The sequence below is a fragment of the Lissotriton helveticus genome, chromosome 5_1 (assembly GCF_964261635.1).
Source record: "Lissotriton helveticus chromosome 5_1, aLisHel1.1, whole genome shotgun sequence".
Lineage (NCBI taxonomy): Eukaryota > Metazoa > Chordata > Amphibia > Caudata > Salamandridae > Lissotriton > Lissotriton helveticus.
Window position 1 is genome coordinate 924,828,648 of NC_136065.1, and position 17,241 is coordinate 924,845,888.

At 43.4% G+C, this 17,241-nt stretch overlaps 1 protein-coding gene across 1 annotated transcript in view; it reads right to left on the reverse strand.

Moving 5' to 3' along the window:
• Positions 1–7,143: 7,143 nt before the first annotated feature.
• Positions 7,144–17,241, reverse strand: part of SLC35G1 (solute carrier family 35 member G1) — a 209,947-nt gene continuing 199,849 nt past the window's right edge. The window contains exon 3 of the mRNA XM_078643389.1: positions 7,144–16,265. Coding sequence (XP_078499515.1) covers positions 15,506–16,265 — 760 coding nt within the window. The 3' untranslated portion in view covers positions 7,144–15,505. The remainder of the gene's footprint in view (positions 16,266–17,241) is intronic.

Sequence of the window (17,241 nt, forward strand, 5' to 3'; positions counted from 1 at the left end):
CTGTAGATCCCTCTGCCAGGCCACTCTAGCTTTCATGAACTGTTGCCCTCTGTGCGCCATAGCTATCTTGTACAATTTCGTGATCAGTTTACGGGGTGTGTCCGTTTTGATAACATGCGTGAGTTCCTTGATCTCCGGTGGCTCCGCCAGTTCTGGGCCAAGGAGGTCCAGCAGCGCGCTGCGTACCCTGTGATTCTGAAAACGGAGTAACAGTGGTGCTACACTACACTCTGACGCCACCTGGTCCCACGTTTTCACTCTACCTCCCACAAATAAGTCTCCTGCACTAGTGATGCCCACTTTACGTAGTGCTTGAATGACCCCTCTTTCTTCAATTGGTGTTATCCACAACGCCCACTCAATGGGCATTTTAGGGGAATATAATAGGACAAATTCTGCACCTGCAGAAGAGAGTGCCATGCATGATTCGTGGCAGTAATAGAGTCTAATATGCCCGTCCTGTGGTCCACCGATCTTAATACCGTGGCCGGGAGCGGAAGTGGATCTGCAAAGAGACGTTCCATGCGTACATGGGGGATCTGCGCATCTCCGTTTATCCATGTGTGTAAATGGGCAGCCAGAGCTACCCTGTAGTACCGCTCCAGGTCGGGAGCACCCAATCCGCCCATCTCGTACGGCAGCATGAGGATGGTCCATTTCACTCTGGGTTGGTTGCCTCCCCACGCTAGCCTAATCATAAGTTGTGTTAGAGTTTTGAAGAAAACTTTTGATAGCACCATCGATATGGCACTAAACAGGAATAAGAATCTGGGCAGTACTACCATTTTCATAATGGCTATGCGTCCCATTAGGGATAGAGGTAGCTTGCACCATGCCTCTACATCCTCCTCCAGCCTGCTGTATGCCACTCCGTAGTTCTCTCTTAGTAGAATTTCCGAGTCTGTGTGCAGCTGGACCCCTAGATACCGTACCGACTCCAGAGACCATTGCAGCGGGTATTCCATGTCAAATTGGCATGTCGCTGTGGTCAGGGGGAAGGCCACCGATTTCGCCCAGTTTATCTTCAAGCCGGAGAGTGTTCCGAATCGCACCACCTCTCTAAGCACCGATGTCAGATTAGCCTCTGGGTCTCTAACGTACAGCAGTGTGTCATCCGCGTATGTTGAAATTACGATCTTATATGTTGGAAATTTGACACCTTCATTGCTATGATACTCTCGCAATGCACATGCCAGCGGTTTAGCCACTAGCGCATAGAGCAGCGGTGAAAGCGGGCAGCCTTGTCTAGTTCCTCTGCAGATCGGGAAGGAGTCAGTCACTAGATCACCTATGCGGAGCCTATTCGTCGGCTGATGATATAAATCACCAAGCATTTGGATGAATGGCTCACCCAGCCCTAGTCTCCGCAATACTCGAATCATAAATGGCCATTCAACTGAGTCAAAGGCCTTCTCCATATCAAGAAATACTGCTATTGCTTTCGTATCTTGCCTGACATGTTGGATGGTGCCCAGCACTGTTCGGATATTATAGGAGAGGTTTCTGTTAGGAATAAACCTCGCCTGTTCCGGAGCTACTAACTGTGGTGCAAGCAGCGCAAGACGAGTCGCCAATACTTTTGCATACAACTTCGCATCAACATTAAGTAGTGATAAAGGCCTGTACGAACTGCGGGGCTTGCCAGGCTTGAGTATGGCAACTATCAGCGCCTCCCTCATGTATTGCGGCATACTGCCCTCCACACAGACATCGTCAAATAGTGTGGACAAGTGCAGGATTAATTTATCCTGAAATGCTTTGTAGAAACCCACCGTGAGCCCGTCTGCTCCGGGGGCGCTTCCAGAGCGCCTGCTCGCCAATGCCTCTATGATTTCATCCTTGCTTATAGGCAGCATTAGGAACTCACGGTGTGTGTTCGTGAGCATAGGTAAGTTTATATGCTCCAGATAATCCACTATGTCGTCTGTGCAGCCTCCAGACCTAGAGGAGTACAGGTCCGAGTAGTAATTCCTGAACTCCTTTGCTATCTCTGCCTCGTCCGTGACTATTCCGCCAGTAGTAGTCTTTAGCTTGGGGATTTGTGTCTTCCCTCTATTTCCTTTCAGTACCCTGGCTAGGAGCGAACTAGGGCGTTCCCCCTCTCCATATGTCCAAGCTGTTGCATATTTCCCCATGTGCTGAACTTCCCTGTCAGCCTCTTTGTTATATTCTGCTATCAGCGTTTTTATGTTCTCTGCTACTGCTGTGTCAGGACTGTTCTGTTGGCGTCTTTCTAGTTCGGCTAGCTGTTTTTCTAATTGCAGTAACAGTTGAATGGATTTGAGGACGCTCGAGTGTTTGGACATTGCTATGCCTCTTATATAGACATTAAATGTCTCCCATACTGTTTGGAAACTATCCACAGAATCTAAGTTGGTCTCGAAAAAGACATCAATCTCTTCCGCGAGCTCCCCACGAAAGCGCTCATCTAACAGCGAGTACGGAGGGAAACGCCATGTAAATGGTGGGATCTTCTTCGTGGGTGTCTCCAGCACTAGCAGTAACGGTGAGTGATCTGAGAGAGTATGCGTCAGTACTGAGCAGGCCTTTATGCGCCCCATTATGGAGGACGACGCAAGCCAATAGTCAATTCTGGTGTGTATATCGTGGTAGGCAGAGTAATGTGTATACCCCCCAGCGTGCCTGTGCCTCCATACGTCCTCTAAAACTATGCTTAAAAGCTAGGTTTGCAGTGTTAGTGCGGCCACGGAAGATCTGCGTGGTGGGCCTGCTGATCTGTCCAGCGCCGGGTTCAGTACCAGGTTAAAGTCCCCCCCCCCCCTCCCCCAAAGCACCTGTGCCGTTGTGTAAGTGCGGCATATTTGGGCTAGGTTACTATAAAAGTCTGGTGAGTCATAAATTGGGCCATAAACATTGACAACGATGGGAATGTATTCCTTTCCAGTGCTTCTAGATATCACAAAACAACCGTCAGAATCCCCCCGAAGCAGAGTCAGGGTTAACTTCGATCTTCGATCTAGGGTTAACCCAGGTCAAGACTCCCCTGGAGTGTGTCATGAACCCAGCGGCTGTGATGTTGCTCGTCAGACTTCTACTAAGGAACATTCTGCTTGTGAGTGGCAGATGTATTTCCTGAAGGAGTGCTAAATCCACATTCTGACACTGTAAGTAGCTTAAAACCTTCCTAAGCTTACGGTGGTCATTTAATCCCCTTACGTTCCATGTGATGGCTCTAAGCACCTCGGTTTCCACATTAATAATCTCTTGACTTGTACTAGTCATCTCTGCGAGTGTCTTGTTGATCTTGCGGCAGGTCCCGGCGTGGACCCCTCTCGGGCAGTGTGTGCAGGCATTGTCCCAGAACCCCCCCCCTATTACTCTGTGAAACGGAAAACTACTGAACTTCTCCTCCCCCAACTCACAGCAGACCTCCCCCAACCTGGCCCTGCAGATCCCAATCCCACCCACCCCTCCCCTCTTCCTAACCCTCAACTTATTCGAAGAAAACTCCGGAGTGCATTGAGCGCAAGGGCCAAGGTCGCCAGGCAGCTTATGAACTCTGGTTTCGCACATTTCGCTTGTCAAGCCCCTCCCCCGCTACCGCCATGCCCCGCGGTATACATCATTAGAGCATTAGTACAATACTGACATCTTCATTCAAATAGCACCGTCCCCAGCCCCCCCATCAAACATCGACCCCACCCTCAAGCCACCAGGGAAAGGCAAGCAACAGCATGTCTAGCTTCCTGATGTGTCCCCTCCCTCAGGCCCACAGTCCCATTATCTAGGTGGCAGTCCAGCATCCTCCAGATCTATACCATCACTGGCATTATTTCCAGTCGTGTCGCTCGAGGTGACAATTACAGAGGGGAGAGACCAGTCGCCATGGGCGAGTCCTACAGTATAGTTCATGGTTCATGGTCAATCCTGTTCCTCCAGATGGCTGCTGTCTTCTAGCGATCTGTTGTTGTCGGTAGTCTGTTCCCTCGTCCAGCGTTTCAGTGCCTGATGTAGGACCTGTGGGTCTGTAAATATATGCGAGTGGCCCTGCTGATTCACCCGCAATTTAGCTGGGTACAACATTGCATAGTCCAGTCCGAGATCTCTGAGCCGCTTCTTATAGGGGATGAAGTGTTTGCGCGCCTCCTGCACCTTGGCAGTGAAGTCCGGGTAGAGCGATATCGCCAATCCCTCGAATTGCAGTGATGTTTTAGCCCTAGCCAGCCTGAGGGCAGTGTCTCTGTCTCGATAATTAAGTAGCTTGGCGATGATGGGGTGAGGCGGAGCGCCAGGACGCGGGCGTGGGCCCAGCGAGCGATGCGCCCGCTCCACCACAAACATCACGGAGAACACTCCCTCGCCCAGGAGGGTAGTGAGGAGCCTCTCCACAAACACCTCCATTGTGCCCGTTTGCGTAGATTCTGGCAGGCCCGTAATGCGAAGGTTACAGCGTCGTGAGCGGGCTTCCAAGTCTTCCGTCTTGTCTTGCAGAGTTTGCATTATCTTCTCCAGCTTCTTATGTCCCGAGTCCAGTTCCGTCTGGGCCTCTTCCACTTCTGTCATTCTCCTCTCAGCCATGTCGTGCCTCTCAGCATGTTTGTCTAGGCGCTCCACCATGCGGTCCATCCTGTATGTTAGTGCATCTATCTTAGTGCCCAGCGAGGACATACTAGTCTGCAGACTTTTTTCTATGGACAACAGCATATTCTTGATGTCCGATCTAGCTGTTTGATCTTCCTCTGGTCGTGTTACCACCCTCACCTCTGCTGGAGCACCCTGTTACTGCGATCTCCGCAGCAAGGTGTCGGGGTCTATCACTCACTCCTCTGCAGCTCCGCAATACCAACACAGGACTGTCAAATCACCCCTTCCACCTGTCTCAAGGTGCACTCTATGCGTCTCTCTGTCTGCGGTTCTTTGCTGACCGTGCTACGCTGCATGGCGCACTATGCGCCAGCGAGGACCTGCTTTCCACCTCCGACGCTGCCCGCCAATCCGTGGCCTTGTCCCTACTGTATGGCCGTCTCACTACGCTCCCTGCCGCAGGCAGAGCCCCCGTATACTGCGGCAATACCACTGCACCCTCTGCGTCTGGGAGTGGCCCAGTCAATGCCAGGGCGCGCAGCACCAGTCACTTGGCTCCCAGTCAAACGTTAAGTCGTGGCTCTCGGGGCGACTCCCGGGGTACGTGCGTGGATCCCCAGGCCTCCTCTGCTGCTCTTAATGCTGGACCTATTTCTCTGCGCCTGAGGTGTTAATCGAGGGCCCCCTGGTCTGAACGTAGTTCTATCCACGTGAGGTGGGGGAAAGCCACGTTCTCAGCTATAGTGCTCCCTTGGCTCCGCTCTTCTGACTCTTCCACTGCCGTATGTTTCTGCTCCCTGGGCTTAGGGATGAGGTCACTAGCGCACCGTCTCCGGCCCTGCACCGGCCCGCAGTACCACTCCCGTATCTCTCTTACCGTGATCGCCGGTCTCCCAAGAGCGGGGGCCAGGGGGGAGCACCTACACCCCGATGGAGAGACCCCCCTCCTCACCTTTTAGTCCGGATGAGGAGGCCGCTTCAGGGACTCAGGTCGTCTCCCCGGAGCCCTGCGGTTTCCACGCCCACCACTGCTGCACGTCGCAGCACGTCTTCCAGCACGCCGTCGTACTGGGGCACGCGGCTTCACGGCCCTCTGGTGCGCGGTCTGCTGCTTCGAGTTTCTCGGTCCAGGCGTCGCCAAAACTTCGAGGTAAGGGTTCCGCTAGCTGCCCTGGCGGACGACGGTTCCGGGGGGGCTACTAGACCCGTGATATAATGGCTCTAATGAAGGATTATTTTAGGAGTTGTTAGGTTTGCGCGGTGGAGCTACGGACTCAGGCAGCCATCGTGGTTGCCGGCAAGCTCCGCCCCTCGTTCACCACAAGTATTTAATGTGTATTTACAAATGTTTCTATATGTACTGAAGTACCAAAGGGTGGATCTTTATAACTATTCAGATGCCACCCAGATGCTTTTTAGCTGATTAATCAAAGCATTCATGTAACCTAAATGGTCATTTTGCAACTATAAAGCTGTTGCTGTATGAAAACTGTCTGCAACTAAACATGATGCACTGGCTGATGACAGCACAGCACTAAAGCTCTGATGCTTGCCTGTACCCAGAATCCAAGCTAGTTTAATATTTAAGACTGCTCAACTTCTCCACCTTCCAAAGTTACCTTAGACCCTACTCTCTATTTGGAGGGCAAGGTTAATGGTGTCATAAAAGAACTGTAACCATGATATTTGTTCATGGGGCATGCCTAAATCACTTCTAGAAGGGGATAGTTCTCACTCTGATCCTAATATTGGCTCACCAATGGATTATTGTAACATGGTGTACCTTTGTTGGAGCAAGAAATTGAATAATAGATTGCAGAGGGATCTAAAAGATGCAGCAAAAGGTGGCAGTGAGATTGAAAGGGATCTCTTACATCTCTTCATCACTGCAGTGTCACGAATCCCTAGGCTGATGTTGTACATGTTATTGATATTATGCGGGAGCAGTGTTCTGAGATTTTTTATCTGCAAACATCAAAGGAATGAACTGGACTGAGAAACTTGACTGTTTCCCTTGTAAGAGTAAATAACATAATCCAAGATTGGGCAAAAAGTCTGCCTGATGTGCTGAGAACCTTCCTTTCTCTGCCACAAATTAGCAGCCCAATGTTCTACACACATCCTTGTGGATCTGTGTTTGAAATAGGTATCAAGATGACAATGATTATTATTCACCTTTGCCTGACGATTGACCCATCTTTTTGAAACAGCTTTACTTTCCTTCCTTTTTAGTGCAGGACGGTTGATTCTTATTTCTTTAGCTAAACTCACTTATTTTTTATTTTTTTTTAAGTATGAGCCTTGGCATTAATTATTTTGTTTTTCAAAACGTTTCACTTCTGTTGCCCGATAAGTGTAGCTCACATCACTTCTGAGGAAAACCTGGTGCTGGAACACCTATACAAACCAGGCCTCTGTGTGCAGGGCAGTGGCTGGGGCAGAGCTTCTGCTCTAGGGTCCACCTGTGTCTCTAGCTGTGCCCGACCTGTTTAAAAGTAGAGACAAATCATAACATTAGCCCTATCTTTATAAAACTTGAACATATTTGGGGAGAGTTCTGCAATATAAATGATACCCGACTTAATAACAAACACACAGTTGCATTATTACGCTTTATTTATTAACAGAATAAGTGAGAAAATATATGACTCTAAATGTAGACTGAAACATTACTTTCTTTTTGAAAATACATTAATATGTTACTTTTTATTTTTTATTTAAGTCCTCTAAGGAATTATTAGGAAATAAACACATGGTTAAGTACACTGAATTTTAAAAGGTATATCCATCCAGACATCAAGGTAAAAATAATGCACTTCTTTAAAGTGCAATTTGTGATAAAAAAGGAGTTTGAGAAAAGATATAATTTACAAGTGCTGTAATATTTGCTGTTCTCACGGAGAGCAAAACGAATCGCTTTTCTACCAAAAAGCTTGCAGTGCCATATACAATTCTAACCCAAATGCTAAGAATTAGAATACGATTTGCTGCCCAAATAATACAAATTAACTTTCTTTACAGATTAAAGAAATGTAACTTATCAACATCAGAAAACTCATTGTGTTGTTTTACAATATTATTAATGTACAATATTAATTTTCAGTGCCAGTCTAATTAAGCACATAGCATTTCCAAATGATATAATAGTTAAAGCAGAAAATCATGTTTTACAGACGTATCTTGTACATTCTCACATTACATATAGAACATTTGGTCCATTTTTTTGTTTTCCCTACACAACAGCATCAGTTTATACCCTCTGATAACACATAGCTATCGTGGGAGAGTATTTGGTTGCACAAATATTTTCAATATACCCACAATTGAGAACTAATGTACTGATACAAAGCTGTTGTGATGCTACCCTAAAAGAAATAAAATGTGCTTTGGTAAAATAAAAGTCCTATTGCGAAGCAGGATAATAGAAAATGTCTTTCCTTATTTGAAATTACTGTGTGTTTTGGTTGCAGAACAGGGTCTGTGTGCTCACAGTGTTACCGATTTCTTGCTGAATTCACAATTTCCCAGCCTCAAATTTGTAAATGCTAGGTGTCAAACCAACTAAATAATCTATGAATATGAATACTTAATGTATGGAGCCCTTCGCTCACTCAATTCTACTTCAGAAAATCACTAAGTTGATCTTGCAAACCAGTTTTTAATCAACACAGGATTTACAGCATTCAGATCAATGCCAACATGAACCTCTTTCGTAAGAGAATTTATATCAGTTCAAAAAGGTAACTTTTACAAAAGGTATTCTTTAGTTTCTCTATGCAATTGCACAAAAAACAATTCTTTAAAGCACTGTGTGTTCCACAAGTACTTCCATTTTAGTGTCAGACTGGATACCTCACACATGGTTTCTGATCAGATCATGAAGAGCAACCTGCATCAGTAGTTCTCATTTTGTTATCTAAGTCTTAAATTGCATGCGCACAGTGTTGCTATATAATCTGTAGTTCCATGCTCAAACACTGGATAGTTACTCAGAATTGCTGTGAAACATAGCACATAATATTATGCCATTTCACAGACTTTCTGGAGAATTGTCCTGCGGGAGAGCCCAACATGAAGCCCTTTATCATGGTTCAAATATTTTGTCGAATAAGCAACTACTTGTTAGCTAGTGGCTGTCAAAGAAAGGCCACTAAAGCCTCCATCTATTGCAGTTCTAAAGTAAAAAATATAAACTTATAAGAAGGAACAGGAATCCTGTGTTTGTAGAGAATCACAATGTATTACATAGGTCCTTCTAGCTAAGTGTGTAAAATAGTCAGAAAACATTTCAATGACAATATAATGCAAATTTCATTGAGGTACGAATTCAACTATTTTTGAAGATTCCCTGAGAATTTTAAAACTGAGCACTATACAACAAAAGGATAGTGACAGGCACATAGGAACTCAGGTAGACGGGTGGTTAACACACACCAGGTTGAGAATTTCTGGTAATGTTAGACAACTCCTTTTTTGCACATGAACAACAATGACAGGCTAGAAGGTCAAAATATTTACAGTTAGGAAGAAATAGGAAAAAAGACTCACAATGTTGTCCATAGTGTTTTTGATAATAGAAAAGGGAATCTAATATAAGTAGAGAGCTAGTTATCAACTTCTCATACAATGCGGCAAATATTCTTCTGGGTTGAGTTTGGGAATTAAGATATTGATGTGGAGGACCCTCTAATAACATAACAGCATGGTGAGTTAACTTAGGTAAAGAGATCATTTTCTGTGACATTCCCAAATCAATATAGGAAGTGGACAAGTCTCAATACCTCGGAGTTAAGGTATATATTACACCCCAGAAGAAGTTAAGCTCACAAATTGCCTTGACTATTAACATGTGCAAAAAAAGTATCAATTAATAAAAATCTATTTACAGTAATTTCAGAAGGAGATTCTTGTTTACTTCTAATCGTGCTGCATTCAATGTGACCTCTGAGAATAGTACCACAGACAGTGCCAGGGGCTGCAAAGGGAAGTCAGTCATAGCAGCTACTTTTAAGTGATGTCCATGGCTGAGCTAAAATTTTGGCCACACTTAAAATTCGGCAAATAATGAGCTTCCACTCGCACCTTAGTAAATTAAGCAACACACAGATAGAAGCATCAATAATTGTATTGGTGATTTGTGATAGATAAACAAAACACAATGTAATGTAATTTGTCGATCTTATGTAATTTGTTTTTAACAATTGATGTTATATTAGTGGAAGAATGTTTAGGAGATGTAGCTGTATGAATTCTATGAATTGTTTTACAGTAATGCACTTTGGAGTATATTTCTATAATATGTATGTCTTGGAAATAACTAAATAAAATAAAGAAAGAAACACAGCATTTAAATACAGGATTGAATTCTGAAATACTTTGCACTCTAGGCCACAGCAGGTGGAAAGAGGCCTCTAGTCCTTTCGAAATCATGAATAAATAAATAAATAAAATCAGTCAAGTATTCTTTAAACTATGCCCTTTAAAGTAGGCACGTAGAATTTGTTTTTTTTCTTTTAAGTAACTGTATTTCTATAGTAAACTAAAGCAAGTCTTATAATGAACACAATAGATGCCATGGTTAAATAGTATAATGCCCACCATACGCACATTTTTGCACTGCCAGCAGCGCATTGCCAACCACTTGTGGTGCTTGGAAACCTTCACAAATGCATCTTTGATTGGAGCCATCAGTGTGATGCTTTTAGAGAACTTCATCATTGGTTGAAGCAGTGTAATTTTTCCTATCTGAGCAAAAGAACAACACATACTAAAATATTCGGAAAAGGCAGAGACGATTAAAAAAAGAGAGAGTAGAAATGAGTACATCCCACCATAATTGGGGAATTTGAAAAAAACGAACTCACTGTTTAGATAAAAAGGGATATAAAATATGTTGGCTGGCCTTAGGACCATTCGATTTTACATATGAGACATCTGGGATGAAATAGAGAGGTACATATCATTAATGATTGTGCAAAAAGAGATTGTTTACTTTCTAAATCAAATTTCCTGAGGTCTGTTTTGTGAGAGTTGTGCGTATTGTGACTTTTTGCGGAGCTTTATGAAAAGACAGTTGGGTCAATGTTCGAATGTGCCTGGGACATAACAGTAAACAAAAATCTAGTATGTTGTGTGTTTGCTGCTGGTCCATCACACAAGCACATCTACTAATCCAAATGAAAATGTCAACATTTGTAGAGTAATAATGAAAGGACCTTGTGAAAGATTCAGCTAAAGTGCATCGTTAAACAACTTCTGAATTTACACACATTTTCTGTTACAATGTCTTTAAATTATGCATTATTTAATGTGCTTTGTATAAAAAAAGAGTAACCCTGTCTCCCCGTAAAAGGAAGGCCGCCCTTTTTCCTGTTTTTGAGTGCACTATGTCTAGTTTCTGAGGCCACACACATCAAATTGTTAACAGTGGGATTTTAAAAAGGAGGCTTTTTTAAAAGGGCATGTTTCTAACCTCTGCTTGATGGTTCTAGGAAGATTAGTACTACTTGACTCAATGAGGAAGATGAGCTCGCGTTTTCCGAGGCACATATTGCAAATGCTATAGCTGGGCCCGCTTTGGGGAAATGGCTAAAACCCTTTTTTAAGGTAATGTGGATTATTGCTACTAAAGGTAAATAGAGTTAATGGACTTGAACGTATCAGATACGTTTTCATTATATAAACAGCCTTTGCAAGAGGTGATACAAGATTTAATCTCCTACAAATACTACGACATAATATATACATCTCTGCTGTCAGAAAGCATGCAAATTAATAACCTACACTTGGGGCCATTGCAGGAGTTAACAGACCTCAAAGAGACAATAGAGTGCTCCTGAGGAACACGTCTTCCTTATCACAGATTTTCCCTTGATAGGTGGTTAGCAATCAAAGTAGCAAATCAAGTTGTGAGGAGGGGAAAGAAATTCTGAGTGAATTGGTATGTAACATCCAACAGAGGTATTTCGCAAGACACAAGCCTTAAATCATGATCAAATAGTGTTTCAAATGAGTTCATGTTTTAAAAACGAGCAATAAAGAAAGGGAACCTGATTTCGAGTTTGATGGAGAGGGTGCTCTGTCGCAAACACAAAACAGTATCCTGCCTACCAAACCCTGCCTCATTTAGAGATGGGTGAACTGTTCTGTAATGGTTATCGCATTGGCTCTATTGACGGAATGGTTTCTCTGATGTCCGGATGGAGTAGGGGCTATTGGAGGAAGGACACTACATAGCGCACTCTATTTAAGGTTGACAGTGCAATCTCTTTTTTCTTTGTCAGTGAGGGACAGGAAAAAAACAATAATGATCCCAGGCTGTGAATGTCATTTGTTTTTGTTTTTTTTAAAGACAAACTCGCACTTTGGGAATTTGATTTTTTTTAAAACAAGAAAATGTCAACGGTTTGGTGTATGGCTGTCAAAACAGAGGATGACCGAAAACCGAATCTTTAGTACTTAAAACTGCAGTGACAGTGGCTTCTTTCAATGTCTGGAGAGAACATGATAACGTTTTCATTGAATTGTAACTCCTTTTCCTCTAAGGCAGGTCCAATCGATAAGGCAGTTTGAAAAACATCATCGAAAGATATGGTATACTTGTAAAGCCTTCAGTCTATGAACAAATGAATGAGGTTAAAAATACAATCTTAACAAAGCTCTAAAATGTCTTTAAACAGCTGCGATTGTACTTGCTAATAATGAAGACCATTGTAAACTTGACTTTGCAAAAGCTGTAATGACTACATAACTCTTGAAATGTTGAAATCCAATACAAGCTGAAAATTGGATTGCAGCCTTCCTGCATTAGAATATCACACTTGTAATTACTTTTGTCAATAAAAAGAGTGATGGATGCCTTTGAAATGTGTAATCGTTGTGGTCAGCAAATACACTATGACAAATCTCATCAGGAAATGTGCTTGAGGGTGCAATTTGGTGAATTTTAGGCAACTATTCTCATTGCAATTAACAGCTGATTGTCAAGTGTATCGTCTATCTTTGTTGCATAGCCAAAGTGTGTTGCAGTAAGATGGGTCCCATTTTTTGTGATAAGTCAAATGACTAGTACGAATCACTCAGAAAACATATAGTTTGGCACTATGTCTGTGCCCACCTTATAATTGTTCTTAAGCTGGGCAACATGGCTGTTTGCTGTGAATTGCTTTCTGATGGTAGACTGTGCCAAAAATACTGGTTCTGAGGGTATAGGGAGGATCACTAAGGCTAACATTGTGACAATGATTAGTTGCATTATCAGGATGTCCACGATACAGTATGCATATGTCACATGAAATGACAGATTACAGTGCCCACAGAAATTAAAATGTGCCTTGACCAGGTTCTATTGCGTATTAAGCAAACACAAGGAGTTGATGGATCCCAGTTCAGATCCATACATATGCAACTCAGTCTTGACACTGTCCCTCATGGGAACAGTCCAGCCCGAACTGCCAAGCCAAGTCTTCCCTGGACCGAAAACAAGCATCCTAGGACTGGTTTTGGTGTAACACCCCTCAGCCAGGCTAGCTTGAATCCAGTGGCAAAGTGAGCAAGGTACTCACTCCTGGGCATACCCTGCCAACTTAGGGCGAACAAAACAAACACCAGGAGATGATGGCCAGAGCGCTGAAACATTTGAGACACTCACACCCAGTAACAGATCTGGGTTGAATCCATCATCTTTCTTCAGCTCACTTCACCACCCCAGTTCAGACCCAGCTATATGCACATCAATCTTGACCCTGTCCCTCATGGGAACAGTCCAGCCCGAACTGCAAAGCCAGGTCTTCCCTTGACCAGAAACAAGCATCCTGGGACTTTTGCATTTTACCAATTGTACTTCGTCCTACAAGCCCACGGCGAGCAAGTAAAGGTTTGTGATAGTGCAACATTTAACAGAAACATGCACTTCACTAGCATGGGCAACACATCCCCTTTCACTATTGGAGAATAGTGCAGATCAGTACTGTTTCTATGAAACATCTATTCTTGCAAATAGGGAATGCAACAGTTTGTGGTTCATTTGTGTTAGTCCAGTTACAAAGCCGTGGCCGTGTTAAGATGCAAAGCAATTACATGACTGCTTTTAGCACTGCAGGTAAAGTCAGTTTGTGCTGGTTACAAGGAAGTGCTGTGATAATCATGCCATTGAATCCTGTGCTGGAAACGGTATCAGGGCTGTGTACCCACTTGTGAAGAACCAGTTCTAGAGGGAATTTTCAGGATAAGTAAATCAACAGGCGGATATAAACATAGTACAGGACCACCACGCACTATATTTTGAGCAAACATTTATGGACCTGAATGTGTACTCTCTGCAGGAGAAGACTTCTGAGTTGACAGAAATACTACAAGGGTATTAATAATGTTCAAATATCAAACATGTATCTGTGAAAATGACTGTAGGATGTGTGGTCATGAAATGAGACTGAGCTGGGTAACTCATTAGAAAAATGTGTCTTCAGAAGAGGTTAATGATACGTGGAAAAGCCTTTCACGGGAGGGAGGTTGGAGAAATAAATCAGAGGATTTTAACAGTGTATGGGGCTGATGTGGCAGGTCTCAAGTGACCAAGATGGTTGACCAAGGTGTGAGACCACACAGGTTCTGCCTTTGGGTAGAAGATATTAAAGGTAAGGGATAGGAAGGTAGCTAAGTAACTAGGTAATGTCGACTTTCTTTCATTGCCAACAAGATTAACTTCCTGAAAGGTTTTGAAAACAAATGATCAGGATACTTGCTAACTGTCGACATATGAAAATTAAGTTACAAGCACATTTGTGAAGATTTAATGCAATGTAGAAAAAAAACTTTAGCTATAAAATGGCTTCTATAGGTGAAGAAGGCATTGCAAGCTGCTGAGGACAAAAAGCAAAAGAATACAACAAGCAAGATCTAGAGAGAAGTAGCATGTGTATGGATGAAGATTTCAAGGGGAGCTACAGGATGAGAACCTAGTGTTCAATAAAAAAAGTCAACCTACGTAAAATATCAGAGTAATACTTACTCTTAGTTTAACAGCATAAAATTCCTTACTTTTTAATTAATCAAGTGCATGTGTTACCCTGTTTTGTGCGAATAGAGCCATTTTCTTCTCCGTGGAACTGGTAGGCCTACTCAAGCGCTATCTGCAGAAAATAAGTGTACTTCATACCTGCTTGGAAATCATTTACTCATGCTTTTCTCCTCCAGGTATGGACAGCACACCAAAACTATGGTAAACCTGATTGGATGTGCGAATGAATGTACGACTAGGTATTTTATTTTGACCCTCTACTTGCATTTGGAAAATCCAAAAGGAAAGTCTCCGGGTCTGATTATGATGTCAACGGGATGGGTAGTACTGTGGAGTTTTAGTGGCCCTCCCGTCCAACTGCCCGATCTGGAAGTGAGTGGGAGCACCGCCTCAGGACTGCCGTCACCGCCAATTTTCTGCTACTGCGATGGCCGATGCGCCCCATGGAGGCGGTCTCATGGAGCTCACAGCCAGACCAATCACGACCTGCCTTTCCGCCAACCTGTTCCTGGCGGGGACACTGCCATATGAGAGTCGGCGGAAAGGCAGGTAATGAGCCAAAGTAATGCTTCAAGGGCAAATGTGTCCATGTGCAATGTAGCTGGTGCTCATGTAGTGCCCTCCAATGCCTTCAGGTCGGGTGTGCGCAATGTTTCACTTACACCACAGAATGCAAGGAAACACTGCGCCCGAAAGGCTAGAGGCACCACAGTATGGCTGGCATTGCCTTTTTGCTCCTTTCCAGAGCCGAAGCATACCGTTGCCATGACTCCGCTGCCCATACACCAACATATGGTGGATAAGAAGCAGCTGGCTTGGCAAAGGTTTCTGGACAGCCGCCGCTGCAGGCTGGCAGCAAGACCACATAAGTCATAATCAGACCCTATATTTCCAGCCGTACATCCAAGGCCCTAGCCATCACTCATGATCAGGATCAAGTTGCTATATTTCATTTTCTTTAGTCATTTTTGAATAGCTGTACCATTTACGAATTCCAATACCTGCTGTACTGGCCACTACACAGAGCGCTCCTCCCACACTCCACCAAGTTGGTGAGTAATTGAGAAAAAGATACTGAAAAATGAAAGAAAACACCACATCCATAGTTCTCATAACCGCCACAGGTCCAGCTTTTTCAACCTGCAAGGCTTTTACAAGAAATGTCTGGCCTCCTATACCCAGCAGCCCTATTGCAATGAGGAACCACCGGTCTATTCCACAAAAAGGAATAGTCCATTCACCCATAATAAAAAGGGCGATAGTGCATTCAACGAGTCCAAAGATAGCATAATACCAAATCGACAATGAATAGTGGACAGATTTTCCCATCTTTCGTAGCACAACAATGGTAGATGCAGCACCTATTGCACTGGCTACAGCTGCCAATGTTCCTTTAAGGTGAGTGGTGTAGTCTCCTTCAATGTACTCAAACTGTGTGCCAAATAAAAATGGCGGTCTTGCAATTAGCACCACTCCTGTAATGGTAAAAACTGTAAAGAAGACATCCCAGAGGGTACATTTTTCTTTCAGAAATATGCAAGCAAAAATTGATGTGAGGGCTGGACTACAAAAGGTAATAACGGTAGCATCCGCAAGAGGCATCGACTGAAAAGCGTAGTAGAGCATAATCATTGCACTGGAACCGAGGACTCCCCTGAGCACAAGGTAAATCCGCTGATCCTTTGGTCCAAGAAATCCAGTTCTGCAAAAACAAATAAAAAATATATATTATTGCGCCTGAAAACATAACCTTTGTTCAATTAGAATAGATCTGACATCAGAACATGCTTTTATAAGCTCCCTCCTCTTTTGTGTTATAGATCAATAAATGTGATAGTTTGGACAGTAATAAAAAATGTATACATACATTTTAGGATTGGTGTAAGAAACATAATGTTTCTCTGGTGGTCCTATTCACGTCTCTATATGATCCTTTTTGGTACGTTTATATAACAATGAGAGGACCAACAACTTTGTGTCGGTCAAGCGATATAATGGCCCAACATATCCAGGAGATCACATTTGGTGGATTCACTAGGAGAAACTTGAAATTATTCCCCCTAAAGATGAGTAAGTCATACATGCATAAAAGGAGACGAATGAATAAAAGGAGATGGAAGTGCAAATTGCATGTGAAAGTGACCTTCTGCTCACGCATGACCTACTCACATCCAACTTCAGACAAAAGCCTATATACAATGTAGTTGACAAGGAATGGCCAAATGTAAGGGCATGCAAATGTTGGCTACCGCAACAGGGGTTTAACCCATTCAGTGATTATGAGAAAATGTGTTAGTACATTTGGGCCGAAATTGATAGGCAGCCATACAGGTTAACAAACCAGAAACACAAGCTCTACTTTTATTTTTTGAGTAAAAAAATACTTTATAATGCTTGTTTATCAGATGAACTATAAACATATGTCCCACATGAACTGTTTACACCACTTTAATGTAAACATGCAACTCAAGTAAGCACAACATTGACAAGGAGCAAGTTACTTATTTTTCCCTGAACCTTTGTGAATCTGCTCCACGGGTCTCACTGTGTTCTTCTGTTTCAAACCCTCTATTTATTTATTACTTACACAAATACCAGCTAGTGGACAAAGGAAAGGTGGCTAGCTTGCAAAAAATGAGAAGAATTTTTCCCAGTTTGAGTCCTGCGCTGAGGTTATT